General features: G+C 42.9%; 1 protein-coding gene across 1 annotated transcript; it reads left to right on the top strand.

Annotated features, from left to right (window-relative positions):
• Nucleotides 1–5569: 5569 nt before the first annotated feature.
• Nucleotides 5570–16569, top strand: fam117ba (family with sequence similarity 117 member Ba; the record flags this gene model as incomplete). The annotated part of the gene is made up of 7 exons (XM_083758364.1): nucleotides 5570–5667; nucleotides 6966–7049; nucleotides 10195–10305; nucleotides 11252–11395; nucleotides 12930–13140; nucleotides 15270–15390; nucleotides 16224–16569. The coding sequence occupies exons 1-7, from the start codon at nucleotides 5647–5649 to the stop codon at nucleotides 16567–16569; spliced, it is 1038 nt and encodes a 345-aa protein (XP_083614490.1). The 5' UTR covers nucleotides 5570–5646.
• Nucleotides 16570–24600: the final 8031 nt, after the last annotated feature.

Below are 24600 nucleotides of genomic sequence, written 5' to 3'. Positions count from 1 at the left end.
CCCAATCGGTTGAAAAAAACAAAAAACAGAACGTGCGACGCAACTTCGTAATGTATTCCATTATAGTGTGTATAGACATAGACAGTGCCGCAAAACACATTCAGAAGCAAGACAATACAGTGAGCTGTGGGAGACTGCTACACACTCAGCCATTTACACACACACACACGCACGTACACACACAGCTGTGTGCTAATGAAGATCAGTTGACTCGTTCCCTAGCAACAGCGGTGCGCTCCATCCAAGCACCTGCCAAATATAGCTTCTGGACAAGAACTGCCAGTCCTCAATACGTGCGTGCGTGCGTGCGTGCGTGCGCGTTTATGCGTGCAGAGAGCACCTACAATAGCTGTAAGTCCAGCCTACCATCCAGCAGGTCATATAAAGACAGAGAGTTATACTTGCATGCGGGTGTTTGTCGCTCGCCAAAAATAGCCAATCTACAAACTCACAGGGACATCGCGGTGCGAGGCGTTGTGAGCTTGTAGATCGGCTATTTCCAAGTATAATCACGCCTTTAAGAGGGGTGCTGCAGTGCAGATAATAGAGCCTTTTCACAGCAGTTGAAGAAGGTAATAACAGCAACTGTGGGTGTCTCTATAGGTTATATTATAATTTATCGGTTTTTAATTTGTTTTAATTTAGTTTGTACTTACAGTTTAGTTATTCATCTCAGTGTTAGTTTTTTTTTATGTAATAGGGTTGATAGTGAGCCTCGAAAAGTTCCGAAAAACAGCAACTCTAGCACATCTACTGTACAGATCTACTGTACAAGCTCACAACCTGTCGCGTCAGCTTCTAGATCTGCTGTTTTTGGCAGAATGGAGATGATGGGGTTAAAGTGGTTAAGCCATTTTAAGGCCATTAAACGGGGGAGTATGTGGGTACTTAAAAGAGGTGGGGGGTACATATCCTCTCTAAAGAGGTGGGGGGTACATATCCTCTCTAAAGAGGTGGGGGTACATATCCTCTCTAAAGAGGTGGGGGTACATATCCTCTCTAAAGAGGTGGGGGTACATATCCTCTCTAAAGAGGTGGGGGTACATATCCTCTAAAGAGGTGGGGGTACATATCCTCTCTAAAGAGGTGGGGGTACATATCCTCTCTAAAGAGGTAGGGGTACATATCCTCTCTAAAGAGGTGGGGGTACATATCCTCTCTAAAGAGGTGGGGGTACATCTCCTCTCTAAAGAGGTGGGGGTACATATCCTCTCTAAAGAGGTGGGGGGTACATATCCTCTAAAGAGGTGGGGGTACATATCCTCTCTAAAGAGGTGGGGGTACATATCCTCTAAAGAGGTGGGGGTACATATCCTCTCTAAAGAGGTGGGGGTACATATCCTCTCTAAAGAGGTGGGGGTACATATCCTCTCTAAAGAGGTGGGGGTACATATCCTCTCTAAAGAGGTGGGGGGTACATATCCTCTCTAAAGAGGTGGGGGTACATATCCTCTCTAAAGAGGTGGGGGGTACATATCCTCTCTAAAGAGGTGAGGGTACATATCCTCTCTAAAGAGGTGGGGGGTACATATCCTCTCTAAAGAGGTGGGGGGTACATATCCTCTCTAAAGAGGTGGGGGTACATATCCTCTCTAAAGAGGTGGGGGGTACATATCCTCTCTAAAGAGGTGGGGGTACATATCCTCTCTAAAGAGGTGGGGGGTACATATCCTCTCTAAAGAGGTGGGGGTACATATCCTCTCTAAAGAGGTGGGGGTACATATCCTCTCTAAAGAGGTGGGGGTACATATCCTCTCTAAAGAGGTGGGGGGTACATATCCTCTCTAAAGAGGTGGGGGTACATATCCTCTCTAAAGAGGTGGGGGGTACATATCCTCTCTAAAGAGGTGGGGGTACATATCCTCTCTAAAGAGGTGGGGGTACATATCCTCTCTAAAGAGGTGGGGGTACATATCCTCTCTAAAGAGGTGGGGGTACATATCCTCTCTAAAGAGGTGGGGGTACATATCCTCTCTAAAGAGGTGGGGGGTACATATCCTCTCTAAAGAGGTGGGGGGTACATATCCTCTCTAAAGAGGTGGGGGTACATATCCTCTCTAAAGAGGTGGGGGTACATATCCTCTCTAAAGAGGTGGGGGTACATATCCTCTCTAAAGAGGTGGGGGGTACATATCCTCTCTAAAGAGGTAGGGGTACATATCCTCTCTAAAGAGGTGGGGGTACATATCCTCTCTAAAGAGGTGGGGGTACATATCCTCTCTAAAGAGGTGGGGGTACATATCCTCTCTAAAGAGGTGGGGGTACATATCCTCTCTAAAGAGGTGGGGGGTACATATCCTCTCTAAAGAGGTGGGGGTACATATCCTCTCTAAAGAGGTGGGGGTACATATCCTCTCTAAAGAGGTGGGGGGTACATATCCTCTCTAAAGAGGTGGGGGTACATATCCTCTCTAAAGAGGTAGGGGTACATATCCTCTCTAAAGAGGTGGGGGTACATATCCTCTAAAGAGGTGGGGGTACATATCCTCTCTAAAGAGGTGGGGGTACATATCCTCTCTAAAGAGGTGGGGGTACATATCCTCTCTAAAGAGGTGGGGGGTACATATCCTCTCTAAAGAGGTGGGGGTACATATCCTCTCTAAAGAGGTGGGGGGTACATATCCTCTCTAAAGAGGTAGGGGTACATATCCTCTCTAAAGAGGTGGGGGTACATATCCTCTCTAAAGAGGTGGGGGTACATATCCTCTCTAAAGAGGTGGGGGTACATATCCTCTCTAAAGAGGTGGGGGTACATATCCTCTCTAAAGAGGTGGGGGGTACATATCCTCTCTAAAGAGGTGGGGGTACATATCCTCTCTAAAGAGGTGGGGGTACATATCCTCTCTAAAGAGGTGGGGGTACATATCCTCTCTAAAGAGGTGGGGGTACATATCCTCTCTAAAGAGGTGGGGGGTACATATCCTCTCTAAAGAGGTGGGGGTACATATCCTCTCTAAAGAGGTGGGGGTACATATCCTCTCTAAAGAGGTGGGGGTACATATCCTCTCTAAAGAGGTGGGGGTACATATCCTCTCTAAAGAGGTGGGGGTACATATCCTCTCTAAAGAGGTGGGGGTACATATCCTCTCTAAAGAGGTGGGGGTACATATCCTCTCTAAAGAGGTGGGGGTACATATCCTCTCTAAAGAGGTGGGGGTACATATCCTCTCTAAAGAGGTGGGGGGTACATATCCTCTCTAAAGAGGTGGGGGTACATATCCTCTCTAAAGAGGTAGGGGTACATATCCTCTCTAAAGAGGTGGGGGTACATATCCTCTCTAAAGAGGTAGGGGTACATATCCTCTCTAAAGAGGTGGGGGTACATATCCTCTCTAAAGAGGTGGGGGTACATATCCTCTCTAAAGAGGTGGGGGTACATATCCTCTCTAAAGAGGTGGGGGGTACATATCCTCTCTAAAGAGGTGGGGGTACATATCCTCTCTAAAGAGGTGGGGGGTACATATCCTCTCTAAAGAGGTAGGGGTACATATCCTCTCTAAAGAGGTGGGGGGTACATATCCTCTCTAAAGAGGTGGGGGTACATATCCTCTCTAAAGAGGTGGGGGTACATATCCTCTCTAAAGAGGTGGGGGGTACATATCCTCTCTAAAGAGGTGGGGGTACATATCCTCTCTAAAGAGGTGGGGGTACATATCCTCTCTAAAGAGGTGGGGGTACATATCCTCTCTAAAGAGGTGGGGGTACATATCCTCTCTAAAGAGGTGGGGGTACATATCCTCTCTAAAGAGGTAGGGGTACATATCCTCTCTAAAGAGGTGGGGGTACATATCCTCTCTAAAGAGGTGGGGTACATATCCTCTCTAAAGAGGTGGGGGTACATATCCTCTCTAAAGAGGTGGGGGTACATATCCTCTCTAAAGAGGTGGGGGTACATATCCTCTCTAAAGAGGTAGGGGTACATATCCTCTCTAAAGAGGTGGGGGTACATATCCTCTCTAAAGAGGTGGGGGTACATATCCTCTCTAAAGAGGTGGGGGTACATATCCTCTCTAAAGAGGTGGGGGTACATATCCTCTCTAAAGAGGTGGGGGTACATATCCTCTCTAAAGAGGTGGGGGGTACATATCCTCTCTAAAGAGGTAGGGGTACATATCCTCTCTAAAGAGGTGGGGGGTACATATCCTCTCTAAAGAGGTGGGGGTACATATCCTCTCTAAAGAGGTGGGGGTACATATCCTCTCTAAAGAGGTGGGGGGTACATATCCTCTCTAAAGAGGTGGGGGTACATATCCTCTCTAAAGAGGTGGGGGTACATATCCTCTCTAAAGAGGTGGGGGTACATATCCTCTCTAAAGAGGTGGGGGTACATATCCTCTCTAAAGAGGTGGGGGTACATATCCTCTCTAAAGAGGTAGGGGTACATATCCTCTCTAAAGAGGTGGGGGTACATATCCTCTCTAAAGAGGTGGGGGTACATATCCTCTCTAAAGAGGTGGGGTACATATCCTCTCTAAAGAGGTGGGGTACATATCCTCTCTAAAGAGGACATATCCTCTCTAAGGAGGTGGGGGGTACATATCCTCTCTAATATTGCACGGGACGGGTCACGGATTAAGACCAATCTGCTGACACACACACACACACACACACACACACACACACACACACACACACACACACACACACACACACACACACACACACACACACAAAGATTAGTTTGATCCTATAGGCCAGACTGATAGGCCGTCTGTATTGTTTAGATTGTCTGCTTTGGATAAAAAAAAGAAAAAAAAACTGGATTCAATAATAACAATATTGTGCCCAATCCTTTTGGCAAGTAAGAAGACAAATCTTATTTTAAAAGCATGTATCCTTTTTGTATTTACATTTTGTATTTATTATGTTGGGTTTCATGTCATTTGCAAAACATTTTGCAACCATTTCGACAATGGAAAATTACAGAATGCGACGGAAAATGTCAAATGGTGTTGTACTTCCATGCAGTTTGGGGACAGTCAGAGTGGGGTTCCAACGCACCGCCATTCCGAATACATGCCTTCCGCGTGTGGTTATAGGTTAAGGACAGGGTTTAGTAATGTGGTTATAGGGTTAAGGACATGGTTTAGTAATGTGGTTATAGGGTTAAGGACAGGGTTTAGTAATGTGGCGGGTTGGCGACGTGTCAGAATAGCGGGCTTCGAAATGCAGCCACGTTTTATCCACTTGAAGTGAATGAAAAAAATAAGTTACTAATGCCAAATGAAAATGGTTTTTGTTACATTGAGCAGGACATAATGCTGAGTAAACCTCTCTTTTCTAAATTATCTTTGGCAAATTGTTTATCGTCATGAACATGTGACCTTCACTGACCTTGACCTCTCTCTCTCTCTCTCTTTCTCTCTCTCTCTCTCTCTCTCTCCAGACTGTCCTCTTATACAGAGATCGTATAGCAGCACTTCTTCTCTGGCTGTCTCTACGTCTGTCTGTCTGTCTGTCAGTCAGTCTGCCTCTCCGTCCGTCTGTCTCCGTCTCTCTCTCTCTCCCCCCCTCGCTTCCTCCGTCTTCCTCTAGCTCCCCCGCCATCGCGTCCAGCTGTGGCCCTCACTGGGCACGCTCGCTGGCTCTCACCTGATAGGTCCCTGGCCTCAGGACGACAGCCAGCACCACCAGCACGTTTCCTACATGAGGGACAAGGCCACGCAGGTGAGCGCTGAGCGCTGGTGGAAGTACTCAAATGTTTTACTTAAAGCTGCAATAAGCAATAATATGTCAACATTTTAATGATCTTCTTATTTACAGACAGCCAGCAATGGGTAGAATGCCCCCCCCCCCCAAAAAAAAAAGAAAATTAGTCTCTGTGACACATCTAGAGGCCGCAATCTGCATTCAAAGATTTTCCTAGAAGCGTTGTCATTGGTCGATTTGCCTGTCTGCTTCCTGATTCTTTGAATGCAGATTGCGGCCACAGAGACTACATCTTTGTTTGGGAGCGTTCTACCCACTGCTGGCTGTCTGAATACAAGACAAAATAAGAATAAAAAGGTCATTAAAATGTTGACATAGTATTGCTTATAGCAGCTTTTAAGTATACAAGTATAAATACTGCAATGTGGAAATACTCCCTGTACGCTATACGTAAAAGTTCAAAATGTGCAAAGTATCGGTATCGAAATGTACTTAAAGTACCAAAAGTAAAAGTACTCATTATGCAGAATGTCCCATTTCAAGTTTTCAAATTCATAAAAAAAAGCCTTTTGTGGTTAATGTATGTCTTGTAATAATAATCAAAATCTACAAAGTAACTAAAGTTATCAAATAAATGTAGTGGAGTAAAAGTACAATATTTGCCTCCGAGATGTAGTCAAGTAGAAGTAAAAGTATTGGAAATTGGAAATACTCAGGTAAAGTACAAATACCTCAAAATGGTACTTAAGTACAGTACAGTACTTTGCCAGGTCTTCACACATTTTAGTGAGTTTTTTTAGTAGAATTTCATCTACTTGTAGTAATATTTTTGTCTAGTTTAAATCAACTAAATTTAGTCTACTAAATCTACAGTTGATTTTGTCGACAAAAAATATTTTGGCAGGCCGACTTGGTTGCATGCCTATCTACAAGCAAACAACCTGTCACGGCGCAACACATTTTGTCTGAGCTTGTAGATCTGCTATTTATTTTCAGAGCGCAACACCCAAGCGCTATACCAAACATAAAATGCCTTTGTCTTTTAGTTCTACTGGATCTCTTCTCCACTAGTCCCTCCCCAACATTTTAGTCTAGTTCTAATTTGTTGATTGAAATTGTCAATAAAATACTGTAGTACATTACACGTGTAATGTCTTAGTCATCATAGCTTAGTACTTTTAGTTCGTTTTCGTCAGTGAAAAATAGGCAGTCGACGAACATTTTTCGGCAGCAGTCGACGAAATTAACAATGGAAGGTTTGACCTGACGACCTCCGTCTGTGTGTGTGTGTGTGTGTGTGTGTGTGCGTGCGTCAGACCCCCAGGGCCTGGGCTGATGAGAGGAGACGGGGCTCCCACAAGCGCTCGGCCTCCTGCGGGAGCACTGACCAGCTCAAGGAGGTGAGATCAACGGGCTCAGTCTATGCACACAACACGCCATTTTGGAAAGAACCTCTCCCCTCATTCCTTCACAGGTGTTACCGCTTTGACTAACGAAGGCTCGGTTCCGTTCTGGTCAAACAGAGTCGGGGTGCTGCTTTTGTGCACATGTTGGCTCACTGGAAGCATTCTGCTGCACTAGTATAGTGGGGTCTCAAAGTGTCCTTGAGTGGGTGTGTAACTCTGGGAGTGTACAAATGGAACCAAATGGACCCGTAAGGTTCCATTTGGTTCCATTTTTACACTCCCAGAGTTACACACTCTGAATCCTACTGAATCTACGCTGCCTCCGCGCAGATTCATCATAACGTCTATATTCTGACCTAATTTCTGACTTCATCGTGCATCTCGTTTAGAATGTTATCACTTATAAAGAAAGTTTTAAGACAGCAATGTAGTAAAGGGAAAAATTCGCCTCCCGGTTTTTGGGGGAAATGAAAGGTGTTGTCAAGAGTAAAATCTCCCTCATCTGCTTGGCACTCTATAGCACCTTTATTCTGAAAAATTCCCCAGCCCCCAAATTGTTAATTATTTTTATTTAGATTTGTTTGTTTTATAATGTCCAAAACAATTACTTTTCAGGAAATGGAAAAAACACTGTCGCGTTCCAATGGATATAGTGTAGTTATTTAGTCACAAGCTCTGGTTAACACATTATATTGGTTCAATATTCATAAAAAATTAATTACTCTTAACCACTTTCAACTTGCCTTCCCCATTTCCGACACGTTATTATAGGCGAATACCTTCCAACAGTTGGTGTTTCAAAACAGTAGCGAAAATAGCTGATATCACACAACGGGTTGCATTGGGACACGCACGTTGTGAGCTTGTAGATCGGCTATTTTCGCTTGGCACCGTCATCAAACAAATTAGGGCAATCGTTTATTGAAAAATACGTAAAAAAATATGGAGATATAAGGTTTCTGCCCGACAACGACAATATTATAATTTGAGAAAACATGCGTGAACCCAGGAAGTTGTGTTCGTGAGGGTATCAGCCCTCTGAAAGCAGCTTCACTGTCTGTTTCTTTGAACAGCTTTAGTACTATAAGCTACTAAATGCTGACTCAGCGTCCCATCTGGCCTGAGTAAGCAAAATTCCTTGGCGAAACATTGACCTATAAAGTGTTCCAAGTACCAGTCCTACTATTGTTCATTGCTGGAGTACTACTGGAATTCTGAAGGCCAAACTACGAAAGAACAACAAATTAAATCCCTGGGGTAGAACGAACAGTAAAGATACATAACGCACCATGTTTAAAAAAAAAACCTAAGTAAAAATCTCAAGCATGCATATCCGCTGTAAAGGTGCCATTTTAAATGGTGAAGCAAGTTTCTAGGTTAAAGTTTGAATGAACAGCGAGGTGCCAATATTTATTTAGTTTTAAAAGTTAGACAAAACATATTAAAAAAAAAAGTGAATGAAGTTACTAGGTGAAAGTGTGTTTGTGAGGTAACAACATCTTTCATTGATTATTATTATTATAATTCTCAGAACTTTAAAGAGTAAAACCAGTGGTGGTCTAGTCATCAGACTCCATGAGAGTCCATGTTCAAATCCCACTCCTCCTATAGACGACATATCTGCGGTGTAAACGGCCAGGTCTTCTATACTACTATTTGAATGGGAAAGTGACTGACGTTAGTCTGCTCAAACGTTACTCTTTTACCTGCTTTTAACCAACACTAACTTTACAAAGATGCCCAGAACATCGGGATGAACCTGTGTAGTTTATGGCTGCTCCAACAGTGGTGGCAACATTCAAAGTTTTGAGAGAAATGGAATGTCTAAAAATACACTGCGGTGGCTGAGACCAGAGCCATAGAGTAATGGTTGAGACAAAGCAGTGAAAGGTCCTGAAAGATACACGTCAGTCTTACCCAATACCCAATCTTTCTGGTATGAACACAAGGCTAATGTACTTTTGACCTCATACTAAGCATCTTTGAAACTAGAAACTAGAAACTAGAAACTTGAAACCTGAAACCTGAAACTAGATATGATCATTAAGGAAAGTTTATGCATGTACATACGGCCTATATAAAGCTCCTAATTTCCATTTTCCAGACATTAGTTGCTTTTTCTTTGTTACACATTCAGTATATCATTTGGCATTTCACTCATTGGAGTTACAAATGAAATAACCAATACAATTCAACATATACACAATCATGAACAAACGGAAGTGACTTCAGTGACACATACATACTGCTGGGACTCCACCAGGACAGAGCGGGCTCTCAGGTTGGGTTGTTGCCGATGAGAATAGAAGAAGAACACCTGAAGAAACACGCACTCATGCACTTTATATAGCCGGCCACTAATGAGGAGTGAGTGAGGACAGGTGTGACTGTGAGATTGGGGGAGTGAGTGACAGGGGTGGATCCAATCCATAGGACTATGAGCAAGGACTGTCTAGAGAGGACGAGACGCGAAGCCATGTTGCTCCATGGTGCTCCATGGAAGGAAAGAAACATGCACAGTTGAGACCAAGGAAGCGGAACATGGAAGTGTTGGCTGCATATAGCCCTGGAATGTTTTAGTGTTTAGTCTAGTTTTAGCCGACTAAATATCACAAGATTTTAGTCGACTAAATCTACAGTTGATTTAGTCGACTACAATATATTTTGTCGATTGATGTCGTTGTAATGACTTTTCTTAATGAATGTTTTTACACTTGCTGAAAATAGCCGATCTACAAGCTCTACAAGATCAAGATGTACAAGCTTGTGAGCCTGTAGATCTGCTATTTTCAGCATGCAACCAAGTGTAAAATGACTTGTACTTGCTTTGGAATGCATTGGCATTCATTCATCATTCATGTACTGTGAGATCTTGAGAGATAATAGTCCTGTGGTCTAATAATGATTGACCTTCAGCATGTAGGTTCCATGTTCAAAGCCCCCTATAGTTGAATGTTGGAGTACTTTAAAGTTGAAACTATACATAATATTCCCCCTTTAAATGGCAATTTCCATTGCCAATGCATTGGGCGCTTAAAGTTAAATATTCCAAATGCTACAAATTATTTAAAAATACAAATCTCAAGCATGCATGTCTCTCTCTCATTGACTATTGCTCTTTCCCGCTCTCTCTCTCCAGATTGCAAAGTTGCGACAGCAGCTCCAGCGCAGTAAGCGCAGCAGTCGACATCGGAGGGACAAGGACCGCAAGTCTCCCTTCAATGGAAGCCACACTATCATCCAGTCCCAGGTGACTGTCTGTCTGTCTGACTGTCTGACTGACTGACTGACTGACTGACTGACTGACTGTCTGTCTGTCTGTCTGACTGTCTGTCTGACTGACTGACTGACTGACTGTCTGTCTGTCTGTCTGTCTGTCTGTCTGACTGACTGACTGACTGACTGGGGAACACTTCATTGTGTGTTCATGAAAACTTGAAAACTCAAGGTCAAAATCAAATATTGATTCTAAAACGGTTAGTCCCAATACTTTTGGGACTTTTTACAATTCTGATTGGCTGGTTACCGTCACGTGACCATTGTAAATCTCACCGATAATCCACACCTTCAATCACTTAGTTTATATCATTCCCGCAGATCTGTAGCTGAACTGGGGAAGGGGAGCACTTGATTGCCTTACACACGCTGGCTGCTATTTGCTATTTTGACGGTCGTTTTGGAGGGTTGGCACTTTTTGGCACATTTTGTTGCACCCCCTCGGTGTGTTAATTGCCCTACTCGCAACAAGTGCGTATAGGTTGCGACGGCACTGATCAGAATTGAGCACATTTGTGCTTCTGAAATATTTATGCACATACACAACTTCAGTTTTGTAGACATTTTTACCAAAATACTTTAACCCATTCTGACCGGGCACCCATTTTGGTGTTAGCATCATGTCGTGCTTTAGCTATTTAAAAATAGCAGATCTACAAGCTCATATCGCGCCACCGAGTGGCGCGATACGAGCTTGTAGGTCTGCTATTTTTTGAAAAATTGAAGAACGACTGACATTTTTAGAATCTGATCTCAGGTCAGAATGGGTTCATCAGACCAGTGTGTGTCCAGTGGAAACCTCGTGTGAATCTGATCTCAGGTCAGAATGGGATAAGCCGTAAAAATAAACATTTAGGAATGGAACAATTTGGTGCTAAACAGTGTGTTTGTGTGTGTGTGTGTGTGTGTGTGTGCTTTAGTCCCCGATGCCCAAAACCATCCTGATCCCCATCCCCATCTCCAAGTCGTCTGCACCTCGCTTCCGCAACAGCGTGGAGGGTTTGAACCAGGAGATCGAACGCATCATCATCCGCGACACCCCCGAGAAGGATGAGGTCATCATTGTGAGTGCAGTCACCATTGCATGACCGACTGACCTTTAACTGTTAAGACATCAAAATTGAGAAAAATAATCTTCTAAATCATGACAGTTTTCTGAAAAACCTGTTGTTTCTAAATGTTCAGTGGTGCTCAATATTTCATGTCAAGGACCTGTTAAGGCTGGCTCAGGGGCCTTAACAAAGCGGGGAGACCAGACAGTTTAAAGCAGCAAAAAAGTATTTTATTTAACAATTAATGAAAAATGTTTTTCATTCATGATTATTTTTTATTACTCCTCCAGATTCTATCCAAAAATCACGCAAATCGTTACACACTATCTCTATAGTCATGTGTTCAAGACGGATCTGTCTTATATTTCATATTCCATCCTAACATTGGCTTTCAAAGTTTGCAGGATTGGCCCGTTTTGAACAAAATGCCTCAAATCATGAACACAGCATGCAATTTATGTGAAATCTTTCACGGACGTTCCTACTAGGCTGAGGAAATATATCCCACCAACAATATGTCTCAAATCATCCAATTGCCATCCAAGGCTTAAGAAGAAATGGCACCCTTTTCACATTGGCCTATTATAGCGCCACCAGGAGGCCACAATCTGACCTGCCCTGGTGGAGACCTGTGCCCCGAGGGGCACTTTATCTGTGTTTTAGTCTTTGGTCATTATTTCATATTCTGATGCGCGCACTTGGAGTCTTAGGTCAGTTTCAAGGTTGGACTTTATTGTTAAATCTTGTGTACAGGCACATAAGAGCAAAACTTAGATTTGTTTGGCTTCCTTACAGACACAATGCAGCGGCATAGCTAGCATAACATTCAAAACAGCAAAAACACAGCAAACAAAGGGAGAGAATAAAGAGAGATTGAGAGCAATCGAGGAGTAGAACAATATTGCCGTCGGGCAGAAACCAACCTCTCATCTCCACATCGCCCTGCTTGATCACACTGCACCAAATAGCAGATCCACAAGCTCAGAGAGCAGCGCGGTCCACATTGGAGCCATGCAGGTGGATACTTCCCGACACAAACATAATTTACTAATATTATTTATTACTATTATTGTCTTTCTTTTAACCTGGACGGGAGCCTCTTTTGGTGTTTTAACTAAGCATTATGGTATACTTTAGCTATTGAGAAATAGCAGCTCTACAAGCTCATAGAGCGCCACCAAGTGGCGCGCTACGAGCTTGTAGGTCTGCTATTTTTGAAAAATCAGAAGACTTTTTTTTTTTTTTTTCGACGTCAGGTCTGAATGGGTTAATCTTGAAAACCTTTGAAAACATGCCAAAAATAGGGTATAGGCACTACTAGGCAGGGGTTCATGTGGTTTAATGTAAAGCGGACCGGGTGACTCTACCCCCCCCCCCCCCCCACACACACACACACACACACACACACGCATGGCAGCGCATGTTTCTGCCCTGCTCCAGAGCACACGCAAAGGGGATTAAGCATCCAAATACGCTGATGTTATTGTGACCTCGTTTGCATGTGCCTGTATGTTTATCTCTGTGTGTGTGTGTGTGTGTGTCTCAGCCCCAGGACGTCCCAGACGGCCACCGCGCGCCCCCGCCCGTGGCCCCGCGGCGCAGCAGCAGCACACGTAGCATAGACACCCAGACGCCGTCGGGGGGAGGGCTGACGGGGAACCACAGCAACTGCAGCTCGCGGCCGGACTCCATCTCCCCGTCCTACCTCACCATCCTCAACGACATGGGAGGAGGAGGCAGCCCCTACGACGACAAAGGTGCACGCACGCGCACACACACACACACACCCATTGGGCAGGGGTGTAGTGCTGCCTTTAGAAGTGTTTGGCTCATTTTAAATCCCAGGAATTTGCCAACCTTTTCCCGGGAAAGGAAAAGAAAAAAATGCCCCCTAAAATGCATGTATATATAGCTACATAGTAATGGTATGTAGCAGTATCGTATGATACTATACATTGATTTAGGCTCTGCCGCTCTTTGCGTCTATATCTTAATATCAATCAAAGACAATTGCGCACTGCATGCATCGACATTACCCGCTGTTCACAGTCACCGTGCAGAGCCAGTTTCAGGAGGAAAGGCACAATGTAGCCTACTAGTACTCATGTTCCGTTGGCTGAACAAATTGCAACCTTCTCATGGTTCCATTATATTTCCAGGACAGGAGTCTTGAGTGACAGGAGTCTAAAGGCTCATACATAGTCTGGTTTTACGGTGGTGGGGTGACCACCGAACTACAACATGACGTCACGAGCCGCGGTGGTCAGCTCACCACCGGAGCGGTGGTCACCTTACCACCGAAAATCCAGACTATGAATAGGCCTTAAGTCCACTACAGAATATCTCCATTTAACGGAGTTCTGTCCAAATAGTGTCTCCATACGAAAAGTTAACCTTTTTCATTCATCTTATTCGGGCAATGCTCCAAAACAGAGCTACAGCTATATCATCGTGACAACTGACAAGTGACAACTTTAAATAGGCTATTAAATATCTATTAGGCCTACTGTAACTGTCAGCCTCTCAAACCCATGGCTTGTTCCAATAGAGCACCGAAGTCCTGACGTCACTGTCAGCAGAGGGCGTCAGTCCCCAGGTTCGTGTTCTTTTCTTTTTGCATTGTAATCTCCATAGGGGGATTTTAGATCGCCTCATATAAGAACTGTGTTTGAAAAATAAACCGATCACGGCATTTTCACTCATATGGATATGAAGCATCGACTGAAGGTGGAAATGTACAATTATACCCAAAGAGTAACAAAATGAGCGTTAGAAATTAGTCAAACAACCCAGAGACTACATTTCCGGGTATAGGCGGGTGGCTGCATCTGCCCGTCGCACAACAGAAACTGAATGTTAATTACGTTTATTTTTATTTGATTGATATTTAATGTTTCGTGGTTAGTACGAGTCGAGTCACCACCAGCTGAGCTTACGTCAATGAGGAATCTCAGGAACGCAATGTTCCTGAGATGTGTAATGTGTAACATTACATGGACATGGTGGGCAAACATATTATGGAACTTGACGTTAATGCAGTGAACATCCCTGAATCCCCCCCCTTTTCCCCTCACTATATATGTTTCTTTTCCCTTTTGGCTTCCTTTATGATGAATTCCTGTTCTGTTCTTTAACTACTGTATATAGAAGTGTATTTGTACGTCTCTAAATGTTTTGATGAATTGAACATGGTGGACCCTCTTGTAAACAAGTTTAATGCTTAATTGGGTCGTCCACTCACAGTTAACAGTCTTTGTATTGAGTTTGTGCTTGAAATGTACTGTAATTCTGCAAACTGTTAATCTGTCAATCAATCAATCAAAAAACATTAATTACGTAGTGTTTAATATAGAACGAGGCCAGCAGTCAGCAGCTAAAATCTGCCACATCTGCTTGGCACTCTGGCACCTCTATTCTGAAAGTAAAAAAACGTGTTAATATAGCGTCACAATAAATTGTAACTATTATTTAATATTATAGCCAAAGCAGATACCGTATACAAGCTTGGGCATTAAGCAACTAGTCGACTATTCAACTAGTCGACTAGTACTGCAAATCCACTAGTCGACCTTGTTTGTACTAGTTGACTAGTTGATATAAGAAAATATCCTCCCCGATTTTGTAGGCCTCAAGATTAATTATTAATCATTAATGTGTGAAATCGAAAAAAGGGCTTCGTTACGCCCTCCATATTATTATGGTCAATGCCTGTTCTTTAGAGGAGATCTTGAATAAACAAGAAGGTGGCCGCACACACCAATAGCATGGAGACACTACAATGTATAAGGGTTACAGCAGTTCTTGACATGAAAATGTACTGAGAAGCACTGCAGCATTATCATGACACGACGGGTGTTTGTGGTGTTGTGCTGTTTTTTTTTTGCAGAGTTGGGACCTTGCTCTCCACTGCCCAAGTACGCCGCGTCTCCCCGGCCCAACAACAGCTACATGTTTAAGAGGGAACCCCCAGAGGGCTGTGAGAAGGTCAAGGTCTTTGAGGACTCTCCGTAAGTACACTACACTAGTACATACTGTACATACATGTATATTAACACATTCTGGGGCGTTCCTTTTGGCGTTTTAAGCCATTTAGACGTGTCTTCTAAATTTAGAAAATGTCTTGGAAATCTGACAGTTTTCTGAAAAACCTTATGTTTCTGTATCAGTGGTGCTCAATATTTCATGATGAGGACCCCAAAAATGTCATGTAATCGGCCACCGACCCCCATCTGAAAATATGTTATTCCAGGAACCCCTCAGAAGCAAAGATTTGAGTTAAAAACTTTATATATATTTATATATTCATATATATATATATATATATATATTCATATATATATATATTATATAGATCTACAAGCCCATAGCGCAGCACCGAGTGCCACGCTATGAGCTTGTAGGTCTGCTATTTCTTTTAAATCATGAAAATGTGGCGCAAATCTTTGAATATATATTCTTTCACAGCAAACGTTTTTGAGTGGTGCAACCACTCCTACAACCAGCAATGTCCGTGCCTATGCCTGTGCCTATGGCATTGAATATATATTCTTTCACAGCAAACGTTTTTAACTCATATCGTTGCTTCTGGGGGCGTCTCTGGAACAACATATTTTCAGATCGGGGGGACGGCGGCCAATTACATATGATTTTTTGGGGTCGTTGACATGAAATAGTTTGAGAATTAACCACTGATATAGAAGCATAGGTTTTTCAGAAAACTGTCATGATTTAGAAGACATTTGTAGAATCTGTTCTGAGGCCTAAATGGGTTAAGTTGTGTTGGTGGTGTCGTCGTCTATTGAATTGTGTCGTTGTGTTGTGTGTGTGTGTCCACACACAGACCCAGACACCTCCAGGAGATCCCGCCCTTCCTGTGCCCCGACCGCAACAAGGTCAACTTCATCCCCAACAGCGGCTCCGCCTTCTGCCTGGTCAGCATCCTCAAGCCCAGCCTGCTGCAGAAGAGCTCCGCGGTGGGGGTGGAGCTGCACGGGGGCTTCCGCTCCGGGGTGGTGGGCCTCCGGAGCCTCTCCCCGGGGTCCTCCCTGGTGCCCCTGGGCGGGGTCGGGGTGGTCGGCCTCCGCAGTCTGTCGCCGTCGCCGCTGTCGTCGGGCCTGTCGTCGCGGGGCGGCGGCTCGGCCGCCTCCACGCAGCCCTGCCTGCCGGAGGAGCCGGAGACCTTCTGACCGACCGCGGTCTCTCTCTCTGAGCAGAGTTGGCTCTGTTGTTTGGGCCGACACGCCAGAGACTTACCTGCGAGTGATTTATGATGACCAGGGAAAGAAAAACAACAACAAAAAGAGGAAGGCCTCACTCACACCTAAGACACACTTGTGTACCTGTGTCTTCTGTGTGTCATGGGCCGCCTCAATGCATTTTCCAATGGGAGTCACATGGTTTCATGACACAAGGTTGTGTCTTCAAAGTTCAAACCATGTGACTCCCATTGGAAATGCATTGAGGCGGCCATGATGACACACAGAAGACACAGGACACAAGTGTGTCTTGTGTGTGTCTTAGGTGTGAGTGAGGCCGAAAGGGGAAAAAAGATTGAAAGACATTTTGAATAATAATAATAATGAAGAAAAAAAAAAACCTTCTGCTCCGAATACGCCTTCAGCATGCTAGCTACGCTTTACTTTGATGTCCTTATCTTCTTGGGTGACGAGCGCTTCCTATACTGCCTCCTCCCCCAGACAGGTCGACGTGATAAAAAACAACTCCAAACAGCTGACATTTCATCGCTTTAACTCAACCTTTTTATTGCAGATTTCTTTCCTGTTCTGTTTTTGTTCTTTATATAAGGGGAAGGGCCAAGTATAGACTGTTTTATTTCATCGCACTAATACCACCAGCGCCTTCCCACGAACATATCTCTTTTCTATCTGCTTTCATTTCTCTTGCTTGACACACACACACACACACACACACACACACACACACACACACACACCCATGACAGAACAGACGCTTTTTGGCAAACAAAGGCCATTTCGTTGCAAGCCAGATAATATCGTAGCAAAACTTGAAAAGGGATCAGGAGAGAGTTACGTTTAGAAGCAGCAAAAACAAAAACTAAATAAACAAAAAAGAAAATGTGCCTGATATTCGAACATGGCTCCGGGCCCCGTTTAAGGTGACAGCGGTCTCGAGAGAAAACGGCAAAAATTAAATATCAGATGTGCCTTCCGTTTAGAAGGGGGTTGAAAAGAAAAAAGAAGCGAAACTCCCTTCCAGAGTGGAAATCTTTGAAACATGCTCTGCCTCGCGTCTCCATGTAAATGTACAGGGCAATACACGGGGAAAACGCAACACGTGCGACGCCACGGCTCACGTTGGCTCATGCCGCATACATCGGCGTCAACAAACAAACAGCTGTGATAGGAAGTAGGAATGCGAAATAAAAAAGTGAGCGTTTTCTGTTCTGGTCGTTACCGTCTAAAAACGTGGCCTCAAGTTTCCCCCAAGCCGTCTCTCCGGCGCCGAGCTCGCATCGTGTCCCATTGTTTTTTTTAATGAATGAAACTTTGCGCCGTGGAGAGCTGGTACACACAGAGAGGCGGTGGTGGGGTCAATGGCTGCCTTCTCCCCGAGTGTGTCACTGTGAAAATAGCTGATGCATTAATTATCGCCTAGACGCTCAAAAGGTGTGGCAGCCGCCAAACTTCTGCTTCACAATCTGAATGTCGCAACAAGTTGAAGTGAAGGAAACCTCGGCAGTGATGGAAAGTAACTAAGTACTTTTACTTAAGTACTGTACTTAAACTTAAAATTTTTAGGTATTTGTACTTTACTTGGGTATCTCCAATTTCCAATACTTTTAATTCTACTCCACTACATCTCAGAGCCAACATTTGTACTTTTACTTCACTACAATTATTTGAAAACTTTAGTTACTATAGTTACTTCGGAGATTTTAATTTTGATTAGAAAACATACATTAGCCACTTCAACCCTATGCATTTCGGGCCATTTGAAAATAGCCGATCTACAAGCTCACAACGCATTGTGAGCTTGTAGATCTGCTATTTTCAATAGATTTTGTACACATTTTTAACTTGTGAAATGGCACATTCTGCACAATGAGTACTTTTACTTTTAGTACTTTAAGTATATTTTGATGCAGATACTTTTGTACTTTTACTCAAGTACACTTTAAATTCCGTACTTTTACTTGTAACGAAGTAGTTCTAAATTGCAGTATTGGTACTTTTACTTAAGTAAAACAATTGAGTACTTTTTCCACCACTGATGAAAAGAACAAAACTAAAACAACTCATACATTCCGTTCCAGTCCGGACACAAACTATTTACGAACCAAATTTTAACCGTTTGATAATTTTTTGTACAGTACGTTCGTTTAGCATGTTATGTTTGTCTGTTATCTTTCACACAAGTGGCCATACACACTGCCATTCAGACAGTGTTAACAAAATAGGCCTATGCTGGTAGCGTAGCGATGCTAGCTGCTTAGACACACCCCATCTAAATAGGCGGGAGTGTGTGTTTCTACAAGGGCGTACGTTACGTGGGCTATATGTTGCGTGCGGCGTGTTTGACCCCGTGTCTGTTTCCCTTCCTGGACAGCGTATTACCTCTCTCTCTCTCTCCGTTTCCCCCTCCCACACCGGCACGCCGGCGGCCATCTTGTCCATCTTCCTCATCACATCGCTCCTTCCCCCCCCCCCCCCATACGCCTCCTGCCCTTTCCTTTGCTTCTCAGAGGACCTTTCTTTACGTTATGCAGTAAAAAAAAAAGAAAAAAAAAAGAAAAGCCGATTTACTCCTCTGTGTTTGCTCAGCTAGTGTTGTTGTGACGTGTCTGTGTGTGCGTTCCTGAGGGGCCACTTTCACCCAGGACGTGGCCCCTCCGGGGCGGAGAAGGGCCCGAGCTTAGAGAGGCCAAACCATACGTCTACCAATACGTAGACGCCGTATTGGCCACTGGGCTTCGTCAATGTCAACGCCCGCATCCACGTTGACCCATTAAGGCCTGAGGAGGCCGATTAAAAAGTCTTCTAAATGCTCAGTGGTGCTCAAAACCCTTTTGTATGTATTTGACCCACATCTCAAAATATGTTCCAGGGAACAACGTATTTAAATAGCCAATTGTATATTGGCTATTTTTGAATAGCCAAAGAAATTCTTACCATCGGAGTGAGATGTTTTGGTATGAAAACTCACATTAATTTGAACCCACGTGGCCTATATCATAACGGAACGTCGTGTCTGAGATTTGCAACAACCGCCCGAGAAAACTGCAGCAGCCAATGTGGCATGTATACCAGTGTTGTTTTAGTCGACTGACGAAAACTAAATGGAAACTAAATGAAAACTAAGCTATGATGACTAAAACTAAATATACTGACAATTGTCAACAAATAAAAACTTGACTAAAATGTTAAGAAGGGACTAGTGGACAAGAGATCCAGTATAAGTCATTTTACACTTTGTAGATCGGCTATTTTCAGCAAGTGAAGGCCCGCCAAAATACATTTTAGTCTACTAAATCACCTGTAGATTTAGATTTAAAATCTAATTATATTTAGTCGACTAAAACTAGACTAACACTAAAACATTCCAGGTGACTAAAATAATGACTAAAACTAAATCCAAATTTCAGTCCAAAGACTATGACTAAACTAAAATAGAAATTCGCTCCCAAAAACAACACTGGTCAAAACAACAAGCCCTCGTCCTCACCACACTGTAAACTACTATGGGATGGATATATAGCGGTGGTGGTGTGAACCACATCTGTATTAAATAGAACCCAAGTGCAATTGGTAGTGTATGTCGTCTTTACAGTCGCGCACATTTATCCTAATACAAATAGAAAACATCTAAGCATATAGCTTGTTGCTTAGCAGAAAGGGAAATAAAAAAAATAAGCTCTGAGATATTTTAAGATATTTCTTCGTGAACGGAAATGGCAGCGTCCGTTACTCAGCTCATTGGGGCAACAGGTCCAGACTCTATTTGGAGATTGTGGAATGGTTGTCTGGCTACGCGAGACTATCTCGGTTCTATGGTAGAACCTCTCTATGTTCCGGCCCACCTTTGCTGTATATGTGTCATTACTACTTGACTGTGCCTGCTTCAGTGGAACAGGAATGTACTGGGTATGTAAATAACGGAGGCACGCTGTGTGTGTGTGTTTGCATTGCCGGCTGGCTGACAAGATATGTATTCAGACAAGTCGAAAAAGCTGTACCATAACTCCCCCTCCCTTCTTCTTACGTACTGTGACTTATTACACGTCTCATTATTTGTGAATAATAGCGTTTTCTTATTTATGGGGGCTTGGTTTTGAGAAGGTGTAATTTGGGTCTTTTGAGGAATTTTAAACAAATGCTAAAAAATATATATTCCATTGCCCATCTCAGGTCGTAGTTGATATAGTGACAGATGTATAGAAAGTATAAACCAACTAACAGATCTACACCAGAACAGAGAGGGGAGCCATTTCTATCTATGTAGCTTTTAAAAAATGGAATTGTTACGTTACGATACAAGCCTGTAGCAAAGTAGAAGTATAGAATAGTATGAAGGATATTCAATGTACAGTAAACTAAAATTGGCAGATTCAACAGGGTGGAATTTGCTGAATTTATTGTGTATGACAATTTAATATAAGACAATGCAGCCTGCTGTGATGTGATATGATGAGCCCTTTTTCCTCCCCAGACTAGCGAAGATATAATTCTCTTGACAATATGACTCGGGAAATCTTTGTTTACTTATGTCCAGTTTATTGGAAAACTGCACTGACAGTTTTCATGAAATTCCTCGAGTTGAAATAAAGGCATTTAGTTGAATAAAACAAAGCATTTTGTGACTGCCTGAAATACATTCAGTTTCGTATATGTGTTAAGAACAGAGGGTTGGACTGCATGTCTGCATCCTCAAGGGGATGCGGTAGAATTTCCTTGGCTCTTGCGCCGCCTGCAGGCCAGTGCAGGTACCGTTTCCGTTTCGTCACCGGCATGAACAATCCCATTGTCGTCTTAGTAAAAAGGCTATTGGAGTCCATGTGTCACAGCAACAAATATGATAAAGACAAAATAAAGCAGTCATGGGGGTACATTCCCCGATAGCAGACATCATTGTAATACACAGCGCTTATAAAATACAGTGTTTCCCTTATGCGATATGACACCATCTGTGACGTAAAAGAGTTTCCCAAGAGCACGTTAACGCCATCAATCACGGCAATGAATCTCATGGTTGGTTTGTTGCATTTTGAGTCCAGACGTCCAATTGAGGCGATACAGTACGACAATGAGAAACCGCGAACACGATAGCTGGAATATGCTGATGCTAATTTACATCATAACCTGTTGGTTTGCACCAATATAATTTTTTATCTTGTGTAATCATCCGATTAAATAAAATAAAAACGCGGCATTCCACACGCAGCTATAGTCACTATCACTAGTGACAATCTTGGTGGTAAAGTGCCTTTGAGAAACCAAGCTCACTAAACACATTCTTGTCGTGGAGATGAGATAGGCGTCCAAAATGTCAGTCAATGTTGACAGTGAGTTAACAGTGAGTTTACAGTTGTTCACTCCTGCGTAAAGGCCCAATGAGTGATGCAAACGTAAACAACTATAAGCCCCACCACCCAAAAGAATAAATAAAATAGCAGTGCAGACATGTTAATATGCATTCTCTACTCTGTGATTTACTCAGCCCTCGTCTTGACAGAAAAAAATTGCCGATCTACAAGCTCACAACGCGTCATGTTATGACGCGTTGTGAGCTTGTAGATCGGCAATTTTTTATATGTTGGGGCTGTGTAATGGGTTCGTTTACGTTGGTAACGGTTGTAATATCATTGCAGTAGAGCAGATCCTATATTTTGATCCATGAATGAGAAAGTTCCACGTGCAAAAAACCCCAAAACAACCCTTTCAAGAATGGATGAAAAATACCGGATTGGGCCTTTCAAGAGTTTTAAACAACCAAAGATAAGAAAATGGTGAATCGGAGATTATAAACCAAAAACACGTATGGATTGGAATGACGTGGTCATCTTCCCCCCAGGCAAGGAGAAATACGTGAACGCAAAATCTTTTCAGTTTCTCCATTTCAGCTGGACTACATTTCAGCTGTGGCTACAGAGTGAATATGATATAAATATGACAGACATACATGACAAAAGAAATCAGACCTCGAGCTCCGTCAAAGAGAACCTGCACCTCCAACGAATCATTATTTAACGGAACTCTGGCCAATAAAAGTCCAGTGATGACGAGTTATTCGATAATAAAGCTATAGAAATACGTGGCATGGTAAATACAGTCGAGTTCTCCAGTGTCAAAACGTCTCTCAATAATACAATACCATCATCAATATATCCCCCAAAAAAATCATTCTGTACATTTGGAAAATACAGCACACATAAAATAGATATTAGGTTTTACAGTATACGCTTTTTTTTCTCCTTTCCTTTTCTGCCCAGTGTAGTGCTCAACAAAAATAGATATTTGGACATTTTCATAAATAGTGATATTAATATTGGCTCTAGCTTGGGTTCCAGGGGTTGTGTATAACTATAGTAAAATCAAATGGAAAGACAGGGTGAAAGTAGCCCGTTATCATTTAATATTCCTTTGTCCTGGATGAAAAAAAATAACTTAATTAACATTTTCTTCAAGGACAACTGAATACAGAGCTTCTGGGGTGCCACCCCGCTAAATTTGAGCACTTAACTTCCTGCTTTTTACCCACATTTCCAGGCTAAAAACCTACACCAAGGAAGCTTTGAGAAGGAAAAGAAGTGGCCACGTGACTGGCTCCCATGAAAGCCTCCATGAAAGTGTCACGGTGCAGCCCAGTCACGTGACCACTTCCTTTCCTTCTCAAAGCTTTCTTGACCTAAACCAGGATGTTGAATAAAAGCTGGTACGCTCACAGCAGCCGAGCAGGTTTTCCCGTCTCTCTGGTGGCTCTGCGTGCGTCTTCCGTACACAGAGCACACTATGCATAGTGTTGTTTTTGACAGCAAATTTAGATTTTAGTTTTAGTCTTAAGGGCTCCATTTTCGTCACCGTTAAACCCCTTTATCCCTAAACTTCTTTGCCTTTTCTTTTTTCTTTTTTTTTTTACTATTTTGACGTTGTGAGCTTGTAGACTGGCCATTTTAACTATTCAAAAATGTTTTGCAAAATAGTAAAAAAAGAAAGAAGTTTAGGGATGAGGGGTTTAGTGGTAACGAAAATGGAGCCCCTTGTCTCTTGAATAGCTATCATTTAGTTTTAGTCACATTTTAGTCACCTGGAATGTCTTAGTGTTAGTCTAATTTTAGTCGACCGAATCTACAGTTGATTTAGTCGACTAAAATTTATTTTGGTGGGCCTTGATGCCGTCGTAATGACTGACGCATTGTGAGCTTGTAGAACGGCTATTTTCAGCATGCAACCAAGTGTAAAATGACTATGCATGAGGGACCATACCATTATAGTGTGCATATATGGACTCGCTGTCAAGTGAATACATAACCCTGTTTTATAAACGGGGTCAGATACAGTACGATACAACTCATTATTACTGTATGTACTATACTCTTGGGTGGTCATTAACATTAACATGAAATCCTATATACTTCAGTGACTGCCGGGGTCCCACAGGGGTCTGTCCTGGGGACCCACTCCTTTTTTATTTCTCCCTTTACAGCAGTGGTTCTTTTATTACAAGGACCCCCCCCCATAACTCTGAGAGTGTAACAGTGTTGTTTTTGGCAGAAAATGTCTATTTTAGTTTTAGTCATAGTCTTTGGAATGAAACTTCATTTAGTTTTAGTCATATCTTAGTCACCTGGAATGTCTTAGTGTTAGTCTTGTTCTGGTCGACTAAATGTCATAAGATTTTAGTCGACTAATCTACAGTTGATTTAGTTGAACAAAATGTATTTTGGCGGGCCTTGATGCCGTCGTAATGGCTCATTTTACACTCGGTGAAAATAGCCGATCTACAAGCTCACAACGCGTCGCAGTTGTGAGCTTGACTTATATTTTTATGTAAAATGACTTATACTGGATCTCTTGTCCCCTAGTCCCTTCCTAACATATTAGTCCAGTTTCTATCTGTTGACGAAATTGTTAATACATTTAGCTTAGTTTTAGTCATTATATTATTATTTCCATTTAGCATTCGTTGTCTTAGTTTTAGTCGACAAAAACAACACTGGAGCGTAAGGGAGCCCCTCAAGG

This window comes from Protomyctophum parallelum (assembly GCF_964188405.1).
Source record: "Protomyctophum parallelum genome assembly, chromosome: 23".
NCBI classification, from domain to species: domain Eukaryota; kingdom Metazoa; phylum Chordata; class Actinopteri; order Myctophiformes; family Myctophidae; genus Protomyctophum; species Protomyctophum parallelum.
This window is presented reverse-complemented; position numbering and strand designations above follow the sequence as displayed.